Here is a 22,612-nt window from a genome sequence, read left to right on the forward strand (position 1 = left end):
TAGATGCATATGTATATACAATATGTAGACACGTATATAAATCCAAAACAATTGTATATTTGTATCGATTTAAGTCCGTTCCGTTCTGCTTTTGAATTTCTCCCCGCTCAGTTATTATAATTATTACTATATGCATATATATATATATATGTAGCAATTTTTTTTTTGTCTTCTGTAATGGAAACAGTTATACAGCATTTGAATGGCCCCAATCGGTATCCCAGGCCATTTTAATAACATACAACAAATATACATAACAAAAACAAAAATTATAAAAATGAAAACGAAAAATGTAATATTAAATGCTTTTATTGATTGAAATATTGTTTGTGTATCTCTGTGTATGTGTGTATTTGCCTGTGTATGTGTGTGTGTTTAGGAGACTGAGTAGCCGCCCTCCAGATTGATGTGGTGGCCATTCACAAAGCTGGACTTGCTGCTCAGCAGATAGCCAATGGCATCGACCACCTCCTGCACCTCACAGAAGCGATGCAGCGGTATATGGGCCAGCAGTGGCCCACTCTTGGCCGGATCGGACCAATTGTCACGGCCCATTTTGGTCAGCACCACGGTGGGATTGACCGAATTGACGCGTATCTGACGTTCGCCTAGCTCCAGGGCCAACGATTTGGTCAGCGAGTCCAATGCCGCTTTGGTCGCGCTGTAGGCGGTGTGGCCGGCAAAGCTGCGGGACGCCGCAATCGAGGAGACATTGACGATGGAGCTGCCATTGCGTAGCTTGGGCAGCAGCGCCTGGGTCACATTGAAGACGGCCTTGATGTTCACATCGAATTGCCTGCAGAATGGGCAGCATATGAAATATGATCACTGGCAAATGAAACCCCAACGACTTACGTATCAAAATCCTGTTCGGTCAGCTCAGCGAAGGGTTTGATAATGGCCACGCCCGCATTGTTGACCAGCCCGTCGAGCGGCGGCACAGCGGACAAGCCCTCACGCACCTTGTTCCAGTCGCGCAAGTCGAGCAACAGTGGCTTAATGTGCTGCGCATCGATGGCCACCAAATCCTTCAGCTGCGCCTCGCTGCGCGCCACCGCAATGACCGTGGCGCCAGCGCCGGCTAGCTGCTTGACCAGAGCATTACCAATGCCAGCCCCGGCGCCGGTCACTAGGATCACCTTGTTCTTTAAATCGCTCCACATTGCTTATATGGATTGGTATTTTGGTGCGTGTGGAAAATTTTGATCTGCTTCGCCGCTCGTTAGCTTTCTGAGACTGATCAAAGTTAGCTAATCTGATTTGTTTACATCTTATCGTTCTAATCCGCAAGAAGCTTTCAAAGCAAGCGATAGCTGTTCTGCCTCTCTCTCTCTCTCTCCCTACACACACTCTCTGCCTCACAGACACGCTCTCATCCACTCACTTATAGAACTCCCTTGGTACATGTCGATCGGTAGGGCATTCAATGTCAAGCCAATAAATAGTTTGCTCTCATTATGTTGACTGAGCATTTGATGCATTTTGTTTGCTTTCATAAAAGCTTTCCAGAGCATAATTTCATATATGTATGCAAATATCCATAATGTAAGCTATATCGATTAAATGTGTGAGCATAGTTTTTTACTTAATTACAGTTGTAGTTCTCTCATTCAGCTGAGCAATAGAAATATTTATTTTTATAATTTATAAGCATATTCGCTTATTATTGCTTGCAGCTCAAGTTGAGCTGCTTAGCTCCAATGGCATGAATTTAGCTGGGTCCTCAAAGTATGCTGCGTAAATTTTGCACATTTTAATTGGAAATATCGATAGGCTAGCACGACACTGAACTATCGTTGCATATTGATATTGTTACATCTCTAGCTGATAGAAGCGCCGGCAAAAACACAATTAATGGACATTTACAGTTATAGACAAAACGTAAACAATAGCTAGGAAGAATTTTAAGCGTACTGGAAATGGAGCAAACACAACCCGCAGGTAAGCCATACAACTCAGTATATATACAACTCACTAGAATACACCTACTATGTCATATACAAACAGCAAAGCGCGCCAAAGTGGAGACGAAGCACAAGACCCTATTGGAAGAGGATGGTAAGCTTAGCACAGTAAATTAGTCAAATCAGATTATATATTGAATGTAAACATATAACTGTTCCAGAGACGCCTTCGGTATTCAATCCCAAGTATCGTGTCTGCCCCTATTTGGACACGATCAATCGCAATCTGCTGGATTTCGATTTCGAGAAACTCTGCTCCATATCGTTGACGCGCATAAACGTTTACGCCTGCCTCGTGTGCGGCAAGTATTTTCAGGGGCGTGGCACCAACACACACGCCTACACACATTCGGTGGGCGAGGCGCATCATGTGTTCCTCAATCTGCATACGCTGCGCTTCTACTGCCTGCCGGATAACTACGAGATCATCGACTCCTCGCTGGACGACATCAAATATGTGCTGAATCCGACATTTCTGCGCAACGAGATCAGCAAACTGGACCAGCTGCAGCCGAAGCATTCGCGCACCGTTGACGGCGTCCTCTATTTACCCGGCGTGGTGGGCCTGAACAACATCAAGGCGAACGACTACTGCAATGTGGTGCTCCATGCCCTGTCCCATGTCAGCCCCTTGCGGGATTATTTTCTGCGCGAGCAGAACTATGCGACAATCAAACGGCCGCCGGGCGACTCCATGTTCACGCTGGTTCAGCGCTTTGGCGAACTGATGCGCAAAATGTGGAATCCGCGCAACTTCAAGGCGCACGTGTCGCCGCACGAGATGCTGCAGGCGGTGGTGCTGTGGTCCAACAAACGTTTCCAGATCACCGAGCAGGGTGATCCCATTGACTTTCTGTCCTGGTTCCTCAACACGCTGCATCGCGCCCTCAAGGGCAACAAGCAGCCCAATTCGTCCATTTTGTACAAGATATTCCTGGGCGAGATGAACATCTATACGCGCAAGATTCCGCCCGTTGAGCTGGACGATGCGGCCAAGCAGCAGCTGCTCGCCACCGACGAGTACAAGGATCAGGTGGAGCACACCAATTTCATATATCTCACCTGTGATCTGCCGCCGCCGCCGCTGTTCACGGACGAGTTCCGTGAGAACATAATACCGCAGGTGAATCTCTATCAGCTGCTGGCCAAATTCAATGGCACCGCCGAGAAGGAGTACAAAACGTACAAGGATAACTTCATGAAGCGCTTCGAGATCACACGCCTGCCGCAGTTCATCATTCTGTACATCAAGCGCTTCACGAAGAACACATTCTTTCTCGAGAAGAATCCCACGATTGTCAACTTTCCCATCAAGTGAGTGGTGCAGTCAGTGGTGCATTCAATTCAGTTAATCATAATATTCATTGCAGAAATGTGGACTTTGGCGACATTCTGGGCATGAAGCAGCGCGACAAGGATCTGAAGGAAACGAAATATAATTTGGTGGCCAACATTGTGCACGATGGCGATCCAAAGAAGGGCACCTATCGCGTCCACATCCTGCACAAGGCCAACGGGCAGTGGTACGAGATGCAGGATCTGCATGTCACCGAAATCCTGCCACAGATGATCACGCTGACCGAGTCCTACATACAGATCTATGAGCGCTGCGCCGAATCCTAGTCTTAATTGTATATATATATATATATATATAAATCTATATATAAATATATATAGCTGAATGCAGAGATTTTTATTATTTACATACTTGCATGTATGTATGGGTAAATGTGTGTGTCTGTGTGTCAGCTGTGTCTGCTCGTCCCACCCACTTTGCGCCCACTGTCCGGCGCATGCGTCATGGCCCAGTTGCCAGACCTCCAGCCAGCCACTCGATTCATCACATTCGCCTTTGCACATGTCAAAAATCGATGTGCGGTGCATTTGTTGATTAGTCGTAAGTCCACAGCCCACAGCCCACAGCCCGCAGCTAGCAGCCAGTCATGTCCGAGCAGGTCAGCTACGAGGAGGAGTGCCAGCGCGCAGAGCTGCTCGGTCTGCAGCCGCCGGACAAGGCTGAATTTGAGCGCAAACGCAGCGCACGGCTCGAACAGCAGCTGGCCGAGCAGGAGGCTGCCGAGGCAGTCGTAAGTATCGTCCACTTAGCATTCGCTTACGGTCCATGCTCCAGCTGGCCCTTTTTGCCCTTTGCAGATGCTCGAGCAGCAGGGCGAGTCGCTGCGCAGCGCCGGCGGCAAGCTGGACGAGCTGAACAGCATCCTGTCCAGCACGCAGCAGCGTCTGAATCGCTTCAAGCAAACGGCCTGCGGCAGTCTGACAAACATATTTACGCGTGGCGGTAGTCTGAGCGGCGCCAGTGGCGCTAGTGCTTCCATGGATGTGCCCGGCTACAGCATGGAGCAGTCAGCCGAGCCACCGCAGCCGCCCGTGCAAAGGCAGCCCCAGCCCATGGCACCGCCCACAGCAGCAGAGGTGGCCGCTGCCAAGGCGGCCAAGCGCGCCATGATGGACAGCCAGCTGGACAAGCTGGACTCGCTGATCAACAAGGCGGACAACGCGGAGCTGGCCATGAGCGAGCAGACGAAGCAGATGCGACGCATCGCCAAGTGAAGGACGAGCAAGAAATTTGTTGTTTTTGTTGCCTTTTGGGATCGGGTAACTTAAAAGAAAAGCATTCGGTTTTATTTAATATATAAGTGTGAGTACATATATATATATACATACATACATACATATATGCTATATATATCTGAACACATTAGTTGCCCTAAATCACAAAACAATTAAACATAAAGTCGAGATTTTCAATCACAAATGTGCAAAGTTTGTCTTCGCCCTTGATGCATATATACACATAAAACTATATGGTTTATATAATAATGTTAATAATATGTTTGTGTATACATATATAAATATACATACTTATTTATGACTTATACTTAATACTTCTTGCTACATTTTAATCAATTTAAATGAATTAATTAAATAAAATTGCATAATCCAAAAACTAGTTATGAAATTAATTGAGAAAGAATGGAACTAAGGCAAACATAACAAAACTCGATTTAAATTATACAGTCAACACTAGTTTCGGCTCCAGCCGGAAGATCTAGCTATATTATTCTATTCACTCGGATCGGGCGGCGTTGGTGGCGGCGATGGCTGTCGCTGCTGCTGCTTCAGCCAGCGCTTGGCCAGATTCTGCTCGTAGACCATAATGGGCGTTGATTTGCTGAGCAATGGGGAGGTCAGTTCGCTATCCGAGTCCGAGCGCTCGTCATCGCTCTCATCATCCGTCTCATACACGCTGGCGTCCAGGCCCGCATCAGTCTCATAGTCGTCCAGCTCAGTGTTCTGCGGTGGCGGGTTGGGCTTCGCACGCTGCTGGAAGGAGGAGGCAAAGGAGGTAGAAGAAGATTGACAATTGTAATATAAAACAGTAAAAGAAGATTCTCGCTTACAGGCTGCTCTTTGGGGCGCTGCTGGTTAAGCCGCTCCTGTGCCTCGGTCTCGTAGAAGAAGTAGCTGAGCAGCAGCTTCTCCTCCTCCGAATTGTAGCGCCAGGCATGCGGGATCAGCGCCGAATTGTAATCGAAGCGAGCCTGCAGCTCGAGGAACATGTGCGGTGAGATGTGCATCTTGGGCACCTCGATCTGTTGCTGCCACTGCGTCAGCACTGGCGCATCCGGCGGGCAGCTGCCGAAGACGCGAAAGTAGAGCTTACAGGCGCGATAGTGCTGCAGCTGTTCGGTCTCGCTGACTGTGCGCCGCAGCACGGTGAGCTGTGGCTCTAGCACCTGGATGAGCATGTGGTGCTGCTGGCGATCCGGCATGCTGGCCACCAGCACCGCTCGACTGTTGGCCGGCGAGAAGAGTGGCGGCAGCAGCGTCGGCCACAAGGTGCTCAGCAGGCGCAGCATCAGTTGCGTCACGGTCGAGTGCTTGAAGAGCTGGCGAGGCTGAAGCTTTGGCGCTGTGGCATCTGTGGGTTGTGGCAGCCAGCGCAGTGCATCGGCCCAGAGCTTGGCAGCGGCGCCGGCTTGTGTGCTCAGGCCCAGCATCCACATGCAGCGCTTGCAGTACAGATGATCCGCACGATTCATGATGCGATCCTGCAGCACACTCATGTTGAGCACAATGTAATTGAGGCCGTAGTAGAGATCTTTGGGGCCGGGCACCAATGTGGCGGCCGGCTTGTCTGCGGGGCCATGATTGTGGCAAAAGAACTCGCTAGGATCGATCAGGCCGCTGGGACATTCGCGCAAGCGATTGTAGCTGCAGCCGGGCACCAATTCGCTCCGACAATTGTTGCAATGCAGCGCCACCAGTTGTTCCGAGTGCTCCTCAAAGCCAAGCACCAACGGCTGTGCCTTCATCGGGACGGCGATGCTATTCTCCAGTGCCTCCACATCCAGTGTGGTGTAGTTGAAGCGAAAGCTAATGTGACAGCCGTTCGCAATGAAAACGGAAATGCGTTGTATGTCCATGCCGAAGGTATCGTGGCGCAGCACCAGTTGACTTCCCCCGCTGTTCTGGCCATTCTCGACAATGTGCACGTCGTGCTCCTTGATGATAAGGCGCGTCTTTTTGCGACCGCGAATCTCTTGATCGAACTGCAGGAACACATGGCCGCTGCTCAAATTTGGGCGCAACTCAATGCAAACGGCCTTTAGCGGCATTTTTTGGTAGCAACTTTGTCGGTTGATAACTTTAAACGAGTCAATACAATTAAAAAACCGAATGTGAAATGTTTTGTTTGACGCTGAAGTGCTACTGAAAGTTATCGATATTATTATTTCTATCAAGCGATATATTTATACAATCCCGATACTGAGTAAACAGCTGCTGAGTTTAAATTTTGTAAATTTTTGAAAAACTTCTTAAAAGTTTAAAAATTTGCTAATAATTTATGACAGGATTGATATAAAGCATTGCTCTCATGTTTAAAATAACCTTCACTGTAAATTCAACTCTACGCCGTCCAAGCTCACATAACGGCAAAATTCCCAAATGACTCAATTTGTCTGTAACCAGATTTGTGTTTAATATATGTAAATACATAATTATATAACTTTCTAAATCCTTATTTAATTCTTTTTTAATATGGACAATTGGCTCACAGCAACAAGCCAGCACATAACTGGCCATAATCATACGCATCGTGCTCCACTACATTTTTAGATGGCCTAGAAAGTTTTTTTTTTGTCAATTTCGAGCTCCCAAAAAAATAACGGCAACATTCTATGAAATGTCCATGAAAAGTCTACATCAAACCCAATTACAACGTGGACAAAATGAGGTCAAGGGTTGCAACAAGCGCTTGGATGGCTTACCAACTGACTTAAACAGCGACAGTAGTGATCAAATTAAAAAATTATAGTGTAAAAACCCACGACATTGCTCAGTAATCTAATCTCAAACATGAGAGCAGATTTACTGGACTAATGGCCATCTTCATAGAGAAATATAATGATAAAGACTAATTTAAAAATGTGGCGCTCATAATCTAATATATCAGTTAGCTTGTGTACGTCTACTAACGCCCCCATATGATGATTGTATTGATGTTACCGATAGTCGCACATATCCATATATGTATAAATTTATATGCACAATTTATATTTTGAAGTTTCTGAACCTTATTCAAAATAAAAATAATTGTAATTAAAAATATCATTCTAATAAGCTGTTTTTGCAATAGACAGTTGACAATATATATTACAAATCTATCATACGGCGCCCTCCATCGTTATAATTTGAAGTTGATTTCTGGCCGATATATATTGGTATCGAATTGTTTGGCAAGAGCTGCCGATATTTCGATGTTTTTTTACATCACTAGTACGAACGCGAACGCGATTTTTGTGATGGATAAAAACAAAGTCCCGTATAAATTTATGAAAACTGTGTAAAAATGCAGCAAATGAATCAGAAAATCATTACTAAATTCTGCATTGATTGAGAACTAACAATTTGGAATGCATAATTAGTGTGACAAAGCAAAATTATTTCGAAACGGGCAAACAAAAAGGTTTTTTCAACGTTTTCTTTACGCATTTCATGCACACATACACACACAAACACAACATGTACACATATATTTGAGCACACATACAGGCATTGATATATGTATATCAATATATTGATGTTGTGCTGTTGTTGTTTATGAAAGTGTGTGTGTGTGTGCGGGAGCGGTGCATTAGTCTATATATGTATCTATGTGTATGTGTGTGTGCGTTTGTTCAGTGTGTTTCTGTCTGCCTGAACAGGCCAGCGCGAGTACGTGTGTATTTGTGTGATAAAGAGAGAAAGAGTACGAGCTCGCGCGCAGGTTTCGCGACAAGGCATAAAGCAGGATAAAAGGAGCGAGCAAAGATGAGCAGAAAGAATAAATGTAAAAAATAATTAAAGGTTGCTAAAGGGACGCACGAGACACGGTACAACAGCAACGGCAACGGGGGCAGCAACAGCAACTACAGAGCAGCTGGTCCTGCTGCAGCTAAAACAGCAATAACAACGACCAAATACATACATACATGCATACATATATTTGTATGTATGTACATATATACGTACGTTTATGCATAAAACTGTGTGACCAACACAATTGGCCATTTTGGCGTTCTCTATTTTGGCAGTCACACACACACAGATACACGAAATACACCAATACACAATCGCAGTCACTGCTCCCCCAGCGACTCTCTCACTCTCTGCTGCTGCTGCTTATGCTTCTTGCTGCTGCTGCTGCTGTGGGGGGTACAAATTCACATAGCCGTGAAAAATAGCATGAAACACAACAACGACAATAAACAATAGGCAGCCGTCGCAGTCGCAACAGCGCAGCGCGTTAAGTTCGTTTGCTTGCATCTGTTCCATCTAACGCGTCGTCTCAGAGACTTCCATTAAACTTTTGATTTTTTAATTATTTTTGTTGTTGTTTGTTACTTTTGGGCAGCTCCCAGCCTTCGGTCCTGTAACAATCGGTCGCTCGGTCGGTCAGTTAAAAGCTTATGCGTATGCAAGTTGACGCAGTTTACGATAACTGTTTTTCGTGACACGAAGTGCCCGCGCTTGCAACACACAAAATCAAGAAAAAAAAGAACAGTGAAAAAAAAAAACAAACAGATCATAGAATTCTAGTGTTTTCATATTATTAAAAATGTACTTTAAATTGAAAATTGTTAAATGAAACAGTGGAAAGAATAAAATATAAAGTATAGACACGCGTATATATATAAATATTCATACACATACATATAATTAAAGAGTCTAGTGAAATTAGTGAAATTACCTTTAACCTGCAATTCATATTTCTCGCTGTTTTGAAATCACGCAACCATCCCTATGAAAACAAAACACAATTCACCAACACCAGCAAGAGAAAAAGAATCAGAGCAAACGTAGCAGGCGACGCTGCACAAATCCATGCGTACACATACACGCGCGCGCATACATACATAAGTATGTATCTGTAAATAAATAGTTTTGAAATAAATTTGAAAGCATTAAGCAGCACTTGACAACAGGAAAATTTGAAAAAATAAATAAAATAAAAAATTACTAAATAATAATAACAAAGAGAAGAACTTTACATAAAAGTAATCCGCTCAACATTTCGCCATTTACACGAATAAACTTGAGCGTAATTATCCAAATTGCACTTTACAAAGAACTTGCAAATAAGCGAGAAGGAAATAGATAGAGGATTGAGTAAAGAGTAGTACCGGAAGAAAGCAAATATCCATCCAAAAGTAACAAACACACACACACAGAGGGAGAGACAGCGAAAGCCCCGGCAGCAGCAGCAGCAGCAGCAGCAGCAGCTGAATAAATAAATCATAAGCTCGCAGAACGCTTAAAGCTCAGCTTCAACCTGGCGAATCGCAACGGCAGTAATAACAACAACAGAGCCGATGCCGCCGCTGGTGGCGCTGCCGCTGTAGCCGCCGCTGGCCGCAACAATAACAATAATGCAGCTGCCGCTGGTGGAGCTGCTGCTGGAGGCGCTGGCGCCGATGCAAATGCGGCCAACGGCGGTGGCGGCGGCAACGAGTGGAATCCCGAGGAAATGGATCGTTTCAGCTTTGACGACTCCATACGCTTCGAAGAGGATTCTCTCTGCAGCTGGAGCTCCGAGGCTGAATCGTTGTGCAACAATTGGCGTGGCTGGAAGAAGCCAACCAATGGCACCACCGGCCCCGGTCTGGGCAATGGTAATGGCAATGGCTTAGGTCCACTTGCGGCCAACAGCAATAGCAATGCAGGTGGCGCATTCGGTGTGGCAGGATGTAGTGCACCTGGCACTGGCAGCAACGGTGGCATCTCCAGCTCTGCCTCCATGGCGGGCGGTGTTCAGTGTGGACGCCAGTTTGGTAAGTGAATATCCTTAAAATATCTCTGAGGCTACCATTTGATCAATGGTTAACCACATAATATACCAACATATCCCTGCATAGAAATGTGTGCATGCATGTGTGTGTGTCTCGCATACCGCCAGATCGGTTAATATGGGAGCATAGGCAGCTGTCTAATGAGTACTTTCTTTTTATTGAGGACATCAACATTATAGCTCAAGCATATATAGCTGAGCTATTCAACCTTTCTATAATTTTAAGAAACAAAAACAAATTCAATTTACATCTTATCAGATTATTCAACGCTGCGCTTGTAACGATCTGGCAACACTGCCAATTACATACGCTCAAATTACACGCATTACATTTTCGATGCATTCACCGAATTCGACGTTAAGTCTGTATGTATGTATGTAAATGTAAATGTTAAGGTACCTACAAGCATATCTGTAGGTATATTTGTATGTATGTAAGCATATGTAAAAATTGGCTATAAGTTGCAGCAACAACAACTATTTCTGCCTGAGTCTCCTGCTTATCGCTAAAGTCAAAATCACGACTTTGCTGCTTACATTTTGTTGCCATTGTCCGTTTACCTTGTATTACCTTCTTCTTCTTCTTCTTCTGTCTGTTCCTCTCATCTGCACATCACAACGTTTTTTTTATGTATGTGTGTGTCTGTATGTATGCATTGCTCATTGGCTTTGGTCCGTTTCGTGTCCTGTGCGCCGCCGCACCATTATCAACATACAATCTCAGCAGCGCTGCGACTGCGCTGCCGTTACTTTTCATTGCTCTTTGTTTAGTTGTTGTTGTTGTTGCTGCTGGTGCCTGTGTATGCTAGTTTTTTGTTTTGTTATTGGGGGCCAGGCCATCTTACTAGGTGAGCGAGCACCGGGCAGCTGCATTTTTACGTTAAATGAATGTAAAAATTGGTATGAATGTGCGTGTGTTTTGTGTACCTGTGTTTCTCTGTCTGTCTGACTTTGAAATAGGTATAAAAAATGAATAATAACCGCAAAAAAAAATGACGTTCTGTCTTCTTTCTGCGTTGCGTTGGTAATTTACTTTGGTCGCCGTTTGTGTCAAGGAACCTTTTCAAGGATAATGGCCAAATAAATGTGTACGAGTTTACCGTATGATACATATTCTCTATATACATTCATGTATTTATATATAGAATATTTATGTATAGTTCTGCTTGTATATGTATCCATATATCCACCTGCTTTGACAAAACTTGTAATATATACAAGGATCGATGTCAATGGCATTAAATGGCATAAAAAACTATCGATGACACTACAGCCCTGTGTATATGCATATGTATTTGTATGTGCTATGTGAAGATTGTTGCCACATGTCATCTAATTAGTCTCGTGATGCATTTTTGTTTATTTTTTTTGCTTTTTAAAATTTGCTGACAAAGTAAAGGCAGCAAAAGACATACGAGAACAGTTTTATTTGTATTTGTGCTATTTGTTGGCATATCAGTTTTCATGCACTTCCGGAATCGCGAGCGAGCGACACACATACGTATGTGCGTAAGTGTGTATGCACATGTGTAAGTGCACATGTATTATGCACAATTTTGACCTCTTTTTTGGTGGGGACAACACTGACGACAATAACACATATCTGAACTCGATTGTTGTTGCTGTTGTTACTGTTGCTCCTTACCCTTGCCTGCCTGCGCTTCCATACACACACACTCACCAGATGCCAGCAAATGGAATGCGAATAAAGAAGGAATAGGAGGAGGCATGAATAATAACTCTTGACGCTTGCGGAAAATGACTTTGAATAAAATGGTGCCAGAGTGTCTGAAATTAAGCGACAGCGAGCGAACGAGCGAAAGAATGAAAACAAACAAACGATGCGCTGGCCGATGCTTGCGTGTGCATGTGTGTGAGTGAGCGGGTGACTGAGTAAGCGTATGAGTGTATGTGCGTGCGTGTGTAATGAATGCCAACCGACAAAAACGTACAAAATCGATATCGATAATGGGGAACGAGCAGTAAAGCTTAAAAACATAACACATTAGCAAAGACCCTTCAAGATAGTGAAAGCGAAACAGGTTTCCATTAAAATGTTGAAGACAGCTGTTTATATGTACATATATACATATACATATATAAATATATTCATATATGTATGCATGCAGCTCTTAGAAGATGAACACATGGCTGTGTGTGTGTGTGTGTGTGTGGGCGAACTTGAACCTTGTTTTCTTGTCGGGTGCGCGCGACCAATGTTTTTGTTGTTGTTGTTATTGCTGCGTCAGTTTCTCGTGTTAAAAGCAGCAAAACGACACAAAAATATAAACTCAACTCTTTTATTGTTTCTCTGCTTCTTTGTTTTGCGCTCTACAGCGGATGGACACGACCTTTATATATGTATGTGTATGTATGTTTGTGTGTGTGTGTGTGTGTTTATGTATGCATGTTGTTATTGTTAATGTGTTGGCTGTTTGTTCATTTGTTTATTTGCATGACAATTTGTAGAATTTTGTTTATCTACAAGTCAATTGCGCTGCACGCACAGACAATACATATGTACAGACATGTATATGTATGTGTATAATGATGTGTGTGTGTAGCATGCAACCGAAATTGAATTCAACTTTTTCATCATCTAAAACGCCATTGACCTCTGCAGCGACTGACTTGTTTCTTCTTCTTCTTCGTCCTCTGCTTACTTGGTCATTGCTCGAGTCGTCTCGGATAGCGTTTGATTTATGCTTTATTTGTGTGCGTGCGTGCGTGTGTGTGTATGTGCCTGTCTGTGTGTTTATATATATGTATGTATGTATGAATGTGTGTTAAGCATTCCTTGTATTACAAACAAAAATCGAATCGGCTCCCTCTAAGGACTTCCCCCTTGGAGACCACTTGAAGAGCTACTGGCAATTGGTTTTATTGAAATCAAAACTCTACAATATTATTAATCCATTTTGATTGATTTTTTTTTTTTTTATTATTTACAGATGTCTCCTCGCTGACCGAGCTTGCAGCACGCTGTGTTGCCTCGTATATACCATTCGAGCTGGTCGAGCATGTCTATCCGCCCGTGCCGGAGCAGCTGCAGCTGCGCATTGCATTCTGGAGCTTCCCGGACAACGAGGAGGACATACGATTGTACTCGTGTCTGGCCAACAGTTCGGCGGAGGAGTTCCATCGTGGCGATCAGCTGTTTCGCATGCGCGCCGTTAAGGATCCGCTACAGATAGGTAAGATATCATCAAGATATATGTATGTGTGTTGCATATCAAGGTCTGATAATCATCGGTCCACACTCATCTTGCAGGTTTTCATCTGTCTGCCAGCGTTGTGAGCCAAACGCCGCGCACCTTCTTCAATGTGGCCGTCACATTCGATCGCCGGCGGATCTCCTCGTGCAACTGCACCTGCACCTCCTCGGCGTACTGGTGCTCCCATGTGGTGGCCGTTTGCCTGCACCGCATCCATTGTGTATGTGTGCCATGTCACGACTCGCCTTTGTCACCATTTCACACTCTAACCCTGTCTCTTTCCTTTTCATGCCGTGCAGCCCCTGGAGGTGTGCTTGCGTGCACCTGTGTCCGAGTCGCTGACTCGCCTGCAGCGCGATCAATTGCAAAAGTTCGCCCAGTATCTGATCAGTGAGTTGCCGCAGCAGATATTGCCCACAGCGCAGCGTCTGCTCGACGAGCTGCTCAGCGCCCAGCCCACGGCAATCAATACAGTCTGCGGTGCACCAGATCCCACGGCGGGCGCCTCAATAAATGATCAGACCAGCTGGTATCTAGACGAGAAGACGCTCCACAACAATATCAAGCGAATACTCATCAAATTCATATTGCCGGCGCCAATTGTTTTCAGGTAAGCCGTCTCTACTCTAGATCTCGAGCTTACCCTCAGCCCCAGCCTCATGCTCATCATTTTCGTCCTTGCAGCGATGTCAACTACTTGACCAATTCGGCACCACCGGCGGCCGCTGAATGGAGCTCGCTGCTGCGTCCGTTGCGTGGACGCGAGCCGGAGGGCATGTGGAATCTCTTGTCCATAGTGCGCGAGATGTATAGACGCTGCGATCGGAATGCCGTGCGTCTGCTGGAGATCATAACGGAGGAGTGCATGGCCTGCGATCAGATGCTAATATGGTGGTTCCAGACCAAGCTGGCGCTCATGATGGGCTCCCATGGCCACAGCGGTGGCAAGCACTCCAACACGCACTCCAACTCCACAGCACTGCAGCACGCGTGCAGCTCGCTCTGCGATGAAATTGTCGCCCTGTGGCGTCTGGCTGCACTGAATCCGGGACTGGCGCCCGACGAGCGCGACATGCTGCACGCCCAGTTCACGGCCTGGCATCTGAAGATACTCGATCGTGTGGTGAAGAGTCGCATGATGCCGCCATCGTACACGAACAAACACCAGCAGAACTCCAGATCCGAAACGGAGCTCTTCATTGGCTTCAAGCCGGCCATTGAGGCATGCTATTTGGACTGGGAGGACTATCCGATAGCGGGCGTCACCCACACCCACGACACCAATCCCATTTACTATTCACCGTTCACATGCTTCAAGCACACGGATGCCAAGGGCGATGCCTGCGGCACCAGCACCACCAGCCAGCTGAACGCCACCCAGGCGCTGATGAGCAACAACAAGCACTATAATTACTTTAGCACCTCCAACGATCATGGCATGCATGCGGGCGCCTTCAAGCAGCGTGCGGAGCGCAGCGCGTATCGTGAACGCTTCGATGCCAGCGCTGCTGAGCTGTTCGGTTCGCCTAATGAGCCGCCGTCCATAAACGATGTCCTGATGCTGGCCCAAGTGAATGCCGCCTGCGGCATGGGCGTCGATCGTGATGCCATCGGAGGACTGGGCGCCAGTTCACAGCAGCAGCAGCAGCAGCAGCAGCAGCAACAACAGCAGCAGCAACAGCAACAACAGCAGCAACAACAACAACAGCAACATCAGCTCGCAGGCGCCGTTGGGACATCCAAGTCGAATGCGTCGGGCTCTGGGGCAGGCGGCGTTGGCGGTGGCGGTGGCGGTGGTGGCGATGGCAATCGTTCGAGTGCCAGCAGCGAGGGATTCTGTGAGAACGAAGATTTCGGTGGCGACAACAGCAGCAGTCTGAACTATTGCACGGAACGTGCGACGACCGGCGTGTCCGGGCAGAAATCGCTAACCGAGTCGGATTCGCAAAGCAGCTTCGATGCCGTCTCGCAGCAGAGCAAGGATTTGCCCATGTCTGTTGCTGCGGGCGTGGCAGGCGCTGGCAATGTTGTTGTTGTGGGGCCGGGAACACCCGACTATAGGCAACAGGCGGGCGGCTCCACGTCTGACACCTCGTCGGCATCGTCGGCTTCGTCATCGGCATCCACGGCATCGGGCAGCAGCAACAGCTCCAGCTCATCTATGCTGAAAACAGCTGCAACGGCTCAGCAGCAACAGCAGCAGCAGCAGCAGCAGCAGGTGTCACGACGCCTGTCCAAGGATGAATCATTTAGCAGCAGCAGCGATGAGTTCATCCCAGTTGTGGGTGCGCCCATTGCAGCGGCAGGAGCAGCATCGGCAGCTGCAGCTGGCGGTGATTTGACGCCAGTGCCCAGCACTTCAGCAGCAGCACGCGCTGCATTGGCAGCAGCAACAATTGCACAGCAAAGTGAGCAAGCAACGGCAGCAGCAGGAGCAGCAGCTGGAGCAGGAGCAGGAGCAGGAGCAGGAACAGCAACACCTGTGCCAACAGGAGCAGCAACAGCAACACCAACAGTTGCTGCTGCTGGTGCTGGTGCTGGCTCTGGTGCTGCTGCTGGAACCACGGCAGCAGCCATGGAGCAGCCCTGCTGCAGCAGCAGCAACACCGGCGCCGGCGCCAGCAGCAGCAGTGGGACACGCGGCACCATGGCTGGCGATAATAAGCAGCCGCACATCTTCTCGAATGTACGCCCCTCGGAGGACGCGTGGGACATATTGTTGGCTCGGGCGGAGGGCTTGCACGCCCATGGGCATGGTCGTGAGGCGTGCATCTTGGCCGTGCGCCTGGCCGAACAGATGCTGGCCAATCCGCCCAATCTGCTGATGGAGCTGCCGCCGGCGCCCAAGCGCAAGGGCAAAAAACAGAACGTGAATCCCATATCGCATCAGTTGACAGTGGTGGCCTCGTCGACGCTCTCCAAGTGCGCCTTCCTGTGCACCGTGCTCTCCGAGAACTCGGAGCACTATCACATCGGCTTTCGCATCTGTTTGTTTGCCCTGGAGATGCCCCGACCGCCGGCCAGCACCAAGCCGCTCGAGGTGAAGCTGGCCAACCAGGAGGCGGACATATTGGCGCTGCTGAAGCGCCTGCCTTTGGGCGCGGCCGAGCTGCAGGTGATCCGCGAACGGGCCGAGCAGCTGCGCAGCGGCACCTTCAAGTCGCGCGGCGAGGCCCTGCTGCCCATCAACCTGGCCACGTTCATCTTTGATGCACTGGTCACGCCCGGCGTGCCCAAACTGCCAATCGGTTACGGCGTGTCCAGCGACCCGACGCGGCGCCCCAGCACGTCGACAACGCTGTACAAGCTGAGCGAGGAGAACATGGGCTTCGAAGCCGCCGTGGCGGCATTGGGCCTGAAGGCCAACGTCTCCGAGGCAGAGCATCCGCTGCTCTGCGAGGGCACGCGACGGCAGCGCGGCGATTTGGCACTGACGCTGCTCTACCACTACAAGGATGAGCCGCGCAAGATAGCCAAGATCATGGAGAAGCTGCTGGACCGGGACATACACACGCTGCTGAAGACGCCGCTGCTGCCCTCCTACTACTCCAACCATCCGCCGGTGCGCACGCCCAGCCAGCAGCCCATGCGGCGGGATCACGATCACGACTATGGTGCCAGCGCGGCAATGGGTGCTGGCGGCGGTGGAGGAGGCAGTGGCGGCAGCGGCGGCGGAGGCGGTGGTGGCAATGGCGGTGGCGGTGGCGGTGGCGGTGGTGCGGCCGCTGCTGCTGCCTTCAACCTGTGCGAGCTGCTGCCCAACGACTATGGCAGTGTGGGCGGCAACAGTCGACCCCACAGCTCGACCAGCGCCGAGCTGGAGCTGAGCATGTGCGCCCTGAGCATGGCCAGCAGCAGCAATCAGTCGTGCAGCAGCAATAACAACGGCCAGGGACAGGGCCAGGGACAGGGTCAGGGTCAGGGTCTGGTGGCCTGCCAGAGCGGCGGGCAGCCGAATGGAGGCAATGGCGGTGGCAGTGCCAGCAATCCAGCTGGCGGAGCAGGTGCAGCTGCTGGACCCGCTGCAGTTGGTCAGAACAATGGCAATGGCAATGGCAGCAGTAACGGCAATGGCAATGGCAATGGCAACTCGGCCAGCGGCAGCAACAGCAATCCGAACAATGCGAGCAGCAGCAGCCGGAGCAAGGAGAGCCGCTACAAGGGCAAGCGCGCCTATCCCTCGATACCGAATCAGCCGTCGGAGGCGAGCGCCCACTTCATGTTCGAGCTGGCCAAGAATGTGCTGACCAAGGCCGGCGGCAACAGCTCGACGTCGCTGTTCACCCAGGCCAGCACCAGCCAGAATCACCATGGACCGCACCGGGCGCTGCACATGTGCGCCTTCCAGCTGGGCCTCTATGCGCTCGGCCTGCACAACTGCGTCAGTCCGAATTGGCTGTCGCGCACGTACTCGTCGCACGTGTCCTGGATACTGGGCCAGGCCATGGAGATTGGTGCGCCGGCGATTAGTTTTCTGATTGACACATGGGAGGCGCATCTGACGCCGCCGGAGGCAGCCGGCATGGCGGATCGGGCGTCGCGCGGCTGGGACAACAACATGGTCTATCCGGCCGCCGAGCTGGCCCTCTCCGTGCTGCCCCATGCGGCCGCCCTCAATCCCAATGAGATACAGCGCGCGATACTGCAGTGCAAGGAGCAGAGCGATCTGATGCTGGAGCGTGCCTGCCTCACCGTCGAGACGGCCGCCAAGGGCGGCGGCGTCTACCCAGAGGTGCTCTTCCAGGTGGCGCGCTACTGGTACGAGCTCTACACGCGCAACTCGCCCAACAACAGTGGCGGGGATCACGAGCAGCACGAGGATCAGCTGGAGCATTCGGCGGTCAATCTGAGCGCGCTCATCGAGTCGCAGCAGCAGCACGAGCTGCAGCAGCAGCAGCAGCAGCAACAATTGCAGCAGCAACAGCAGCAGCAGCAACAGCAGCAGCAACAACAACAGCAGCAGCAGCAGCAACAACAGCAGCAGCTAATGAACGCCGCTGCTGGTGGAGCCGGTGGCCCGTTGGCGGGTCCGCCTGTGGTTAATGCGGCGCCGCAACAATTCCAGCCGAACGTGGCCGCCTTGACGCCCATCAATCTGGCGCCGTACGGGCCGTACACGTTCTGCCAGAGCATCTATGCGCATCATCACAATCTCAGCTATCCGCCCGGCCAGATGCAGATGTACATTTCGGCTGGTCCACCACCGCCGCCGCAGCCGCTCTATGCGAGCTACTCGCAGCAGCAGCAGCAGCCGCCGCCGCCGCCGCAGGGCGCACAGCAGCAACAGCAACAGCAGCAGCAGCAGCAGCATGTGCAGCAGCAACAGCAGCAGCAGCAACAGTCGTTGGTGGCGACGTCGGGTGTGGTGCATGCAGCACCGCCCGGTCATCAGCCACCGCCAGCGTTCCAGCCGCCACCACCGGGCGCCTTTCAGCCAATGCCGCCGCAGGCATACCAAGCACTGCAGGGAGGTCCGCCCGGACCGCCCATGGGTCCAATGGCGCCCACCTATTACGGGCCACCGCCGCCGCCGCCACCAAATGGCCCGCCCGGCGCCGGTGTTGGCGTATCATTGCGCCAGCATCCTGCCCAGCATCCAGCACAGCATCCGGCACAGCATCCAGCACAGCATCCATCACAGCATCCCGTGTATCCGTTCATGCAGCAACAGCCGCCACCACCGCCGCCGCAGCATCAGCATCAGCAGCAGCAGCCGCCGCCGCCAACACAGCCGCCAGTGCGTCAGCGTCAACAGCATCAGTTCACGTGAGTAGATCATATATATATATATTGAGAGAGAGAGAGAGAGACAGATATATATAACTTATGTAATCTCTCCCTTCACGCAGATCCACGCAGCTGCGCTACCTGCTGGCCGCCTACAATGTGGGCATGCTGGCCATGGAGACACTGGCGCGACGCGTCCACGACGACCGGCCGCAGGCAAAGTATGCCAGGAATCCGCCGTACGGCGAGGACGTGAAGTGGCTGCTGCGCATCAGCAAGAAGCTGGGCACGCAGTATCTGCATCAGTTCTGCGTCTGTGCGGTCAACTCGATCGTGAGTCCCTTTGTGCTGCACGACGTGGCCATCGAGTCGGCCCATTATCTGGGCCGGAACAATCATCAGTTGGTCATGCAGCATCTGCGCTCGGCCCTGACGCCCCTCGTGCAGAAATGCCAGCAAATGTGAGTAGCGTATGGAGTGGCAGCAGGACTCGTTCATATTCATATTGATTGATTGACTCTTTCAACTTCTTCCTCTATCTCTGTCTCTCTGGCATTCAGGTACATCCAGTGCATCCACCAGAAGCTGTATCATCTCACCCAAGGCGACTACGAGGAGTTTGCCAGCATTGTGGTTGCCGCGCGTGCGGCCTTCCAGATAACCCCCGAGGGCAATGCCCAGTTCAAGGATTGGCTGCAGTCGATCAAGCGGTCAGTTTTGCTTATGGACAAACTAAAATACATTCATATAGCTCTGCTATCTACATATGTACATCTCAATTCTAAAAAGTAACCTAAATATCTCAGCGTTATGGACAAAGTATTTGTCGCGAATGGCTATCGGCCCCATGGCCTGATGCCCTGGCAGTACGACGATCCCGACGGGGTGCTTTTCATATGCGAGAGTCTGTATACGAGTCCCAATAGCACCACCAACAGTCACAAGACCTGGAAGAGAAACTTGAGCTTGGCGTTTCGTCGGGCGTTCCGTCGTGCGCACCTGACCATGGAGAGTCTATTTAGAAGTGAAAACAGTCCGGACGAAGCAGCAGATTCAGAAATCAAGAATGAAGAAACTAACTAGAAAATTTGTCATCTATCGTTTTTTTTTTTTTTTTTTTTTTTTTTTTTTTTTTTTTTTTTTTTTTTTTTTTTTGAATCATGTTTTATATGTGCGCATTCTTTTGTAATTTTATATATATTATAAAAAGCCAAATGTATTTTTCATTATTCCTGTTTATTTGGCATAACAACTGTCTGAAATGATTGAAGGCTTTAGTTTCATTGTGTATCTATATATATAATAGTTTATATACACTATATATACATTTGTATTAATTTAATATAATATGGTTAGGCTCGATGTGAAGATATTCTAGTCAAGACCTTCCAGTTGAAGCTGAACTAATCTTAATTATTAATATATGATATGACATATTATAAAAGAGCTAACATACGAGCGAGCATAGGCATAGATCATGTAGATCTCTGAGCAAGAGAATGTACTATATTTAAAGAAAAAATCGATAACATAAAGTAGGCTTTTCTGAAGGTCTCCTTTATATTATCAATGAATCGATAACATTAACTATTTAATACCGTTGAGCTAAGAGCATGAAATTTCAAGAATTCCAGAATTCTTTAAGCAGGTTAAGGAATATACATATTGATATAGTAAGCAACGGTCTATTGAGACTCGATATAAGGTATAATATATAGGAAATCTAGAATCTAGAATCTAGCTATCTAGTAATCAATTAATTAGACAATCAGAATTTCTTGCTATAAGTCGATAGCATTCCCTTACAACTATGTATAATCGATTAATATTTGTTATTGACTATGCTGCATTCACAGTTGAAATGAAATAATTTCTGACCCATTGCAGATCGAAGTCGTGCAAGAAGGAGCTGTGGACACAGATCAATGCGGCGCTGCAAAGCAATTCCAAATGACAAAGACTTGACTCCTGCAATCTGATGACGGCAACGGTTGCGGCTGCAGCGGCTGCTGCTGCTGCTGCTGTTGCGACAACAGCAACAACAATTGCCAGCAGCGGCAGCAGCAGCAGCGACACAGTGCTGGCCTCGTCGCCGCCAATGTCGCTGGTGAAGGCAACAGCCGCTGGCAGCTCAGGCAGCAGCAATATTATCAACAGCAGCGTCGGCCTCATCGCCAGCAGTGCTGGCAGCATCAGCAGCCATGGGCACGGCCACAGCCACAGCCATAGCCACAGTCATAGCCACAGCCATAGCCACAACCACAACCATAGCCACAACCACAGTCACAGCAACAACAACAGCAGTAGCAGCAGCAGCAGCAGCAACAACAGCAACAGCAATGGCAACGGTAGTGGCAGTGGCAACGGCAACGGCAATGGCAATGGCAATGGCAACAGCAACAACGATCAGACAACAGCGCAGGCGCATCATCATCATCACCATCATCATCATCGACATCATCATTTGCTGGAGACGCCGACAAGCAATACAGCCGTTGCTGCTGCAGCAGTGGCGGCGGCAGCAGCAGCCGCAGCAGCAGCTGCTGCAGCTGGAACAGCAACAACATCCGCATCAACAACGGCTCAAGTGTACGAGCGCCTATGCCGTCCCAGCCACGTGGTAATGGAACAACAGCAGCAGCATCAGTATCAGCCACAACAACACCAGCAACAGCAACAACAACACCAACAGCAGCAACAACAACACCAACAGCAACAACAGCAGCAGCAGCAGCAGCAACAACAACAACAACAACGAGTTGCCCAACTGCCGCCAGTGGGGCAGCAACGTTCTGTGGTGTCGGGGCAGGTGCCACCGCTGCCAGGTGCGGCGGGAGCGTTGCCATTGCCTTCGCACGGCTATCCAACAATGCCCGCTGGCTATTATCAGGCGCAGGGCACAGGGCGTTCACTGCTGCATCCGCATCCGCATCCGCATCATGCGCACCCGCCGCACGCGCATCCACATGCCCATACGCATCCAACGACACATCCCCAAGTGCATCCGCATGTGGGCTATCATCATGTGCAGTCGGTGAGCCCATTCCATCAGCATCTTTAACAACGTATCGCAGGCGCTGCCCGCGGCTGCTCTACAGGTGGCGCGTCTCATGCTGCAGCTGCATCCACGCATCAAGCCATTGGAGCACCAGCAGCCCCAACAGCTGCCAACATCAGATGCTGGTGCCACATTGGCTCTGCAGCTGCTTGGGCCGGGTCGTCTGCAACGCTGCCTTGAGCAGCGCACCACGCTGCTGGTGGCGCTGCTGCTGCTGGCACTACTCCTGGCCATTGGCCTGCCGCTGCTGCTGCTGCTGCTGCTGCGCTAGCAGCCATTCGATTAGGCTAATGCA

General features: G+C 49.4%; 5 protein-coding genes and 1 long non-coding RNA gene across 7 annotated transcripts; 4 read left to right on the forward strand and 2 right to left on the reverse strand.

Moving 5' to 3' along the window:
- Positions 1-134: 134 nt before the first annotated feature.
- On the reverse strand, positions 135-1,330 carry LOC6585151 (L-xylulose reductase). The gene is made up of 2 exons (XM_002010754.4): positions 856-1,330; positions 135-796 (listed from the first exon to the last, which is right to left on the reverse strand). The coding sequence occupies exons 1-2, from the start codon at positions 1,161-1,163 to the stop codon at positions 376-378; spliced, it is 729 nt and encodes a 242-aa protein (XP_002010790.1). The 5' UTR covers positions 1,164-1,330; the 3' UTR covers positions 135-375.
- A 282-nt stretch (positions 1,331-1,612) lies between these two features.
- On the forward strand, positions 1,613-3,652 carry LOC6585152 (U4/U6.U5 tri-snRNP-associated protein 2). The gene is made up of 4 exons (XM_002010755.4): positions 1,613-1,941; positions 2,008-2,058; positions 2,126-3,278; positions 3,335-3,652. The coding sequence occupies exons 1-4, from the start codon at positions 1,920-1,922 to the stop codon at positions 3,585-3,587; spliced, it is 1,479 nt and encodes a 492-aa protein (XP_002010791.1). The 5' UTR covers positions 1,613-1,919; the 3' UTR covers positions 3,588-3,652.
- A 134-nt stretch (positions 3,653-3,786) lies between these two features.
- Positions 3,787-4,563, forward strand: LOC6585153 (formin-like protein). The gene is made up of 2 exons (XM_002010756.4): positions 3,787-4,051; positions 4,119-4,563. The coding sequence occupies exons 1-2, from the start codon at positions 3,908-3,910 to the stop codon at positions 4,533-4,535; spliced, it is 561 nt and encodes a 186-aa protein (XP_002010792.1). The 5' UTR covers positions 3,787-3,907; the 3' UTR covers positions 4,536-4,563.
- A 163-nt stretch (positions 4,564-4,726) lies between these two features.
- LOC6585154 lies at positions 4,727-6,714 on the reverse strand. Of its 2 annotated transcripts, none has more exons than XM_015161101.3 (2): positions 5,387-6,714; positions 4,727-5,306 (listed from the first exon to the last, which is right to left on the reverse strand). In XM_015161101.3, the coding sequence occupies exons 1-2, from the start codon at positions 6,602-6,604 to the stop codon at positions 5,049-5,051; spliced, it is 1,476 nt and encodes a 491-aa protein (XP_015016587.1). In that variant the 5' UTR covers positions 6,605-6,714; the 3' UTR covers positions 4,727-5,048. The 2 variants fall into 2 exon arrangements, with proteins under 2 accessions (XP_015016587.1, XP_002010793.1); XM_002010757.4 differs by having other exon boundaries at positions 4,727-5,309; positions 5,387-6,713.
- Positions 6,715-7,710: 996 nt separating this feature from the next.
- On the forward strand, positions 7,711-9,018 carry LOC122757733. Its single transcript, XR_006357857.1, has 2 exons — positions 7,711-7,956; positions 8,884-9,018. It is a non-coding gene; the product is annotated as an uncharacterized LOC122757733 (long non-coding RNA).
- A 104-nt stretch (positions 9,019-9,122) lies between these two features.
- On the forward strand, positions 9,123-21,521 carry LOC6585156 (zinc finger SWIM domain-containing protein 8 homolog). The gene is made up of 9 exons (XM_032732563.2): positions 9,123-10,300; positions 13,269-13,511; positions 13,589-13,752; positions 13,832-14,142; positions 14,217-15,940; positions 16,031-19,298; positions 19,382-19,720; positions 19,820-19,969; positions 21,147-21,521. The coding sequence occupies exons 1-9, from the start codon at positions 9,997-9,999 to the stop codon at positions 21,211-21,213; spliced, it is 6,570 nt and encodes a 2,189-aa protein (XP_032588454.1). The 5' UTR covers positions 9,123-9,996; the 3' UTR covers positions 21,214-21,521.
- The last annotated feature ends 1,091 nt before the right edge of the window (positions 21,522-22,612 follow it).

Source organism: Drosophila mojavensis, unplaced genomic scaffold, assembly GCF_018153725.1.
Source record: "Drosophila mojavensis isolate 15081-1352.22 unplaced genomic scaffold, ASM1815372v1 contig_136, whole genome shotgun sequence".
NCBI classification, from domain to species: Eukaryota; Metazoa; Arthropoda; class Insecta; order Diptera; family Drosophilidae; genus Drosophila; species Drosophila mojavensis.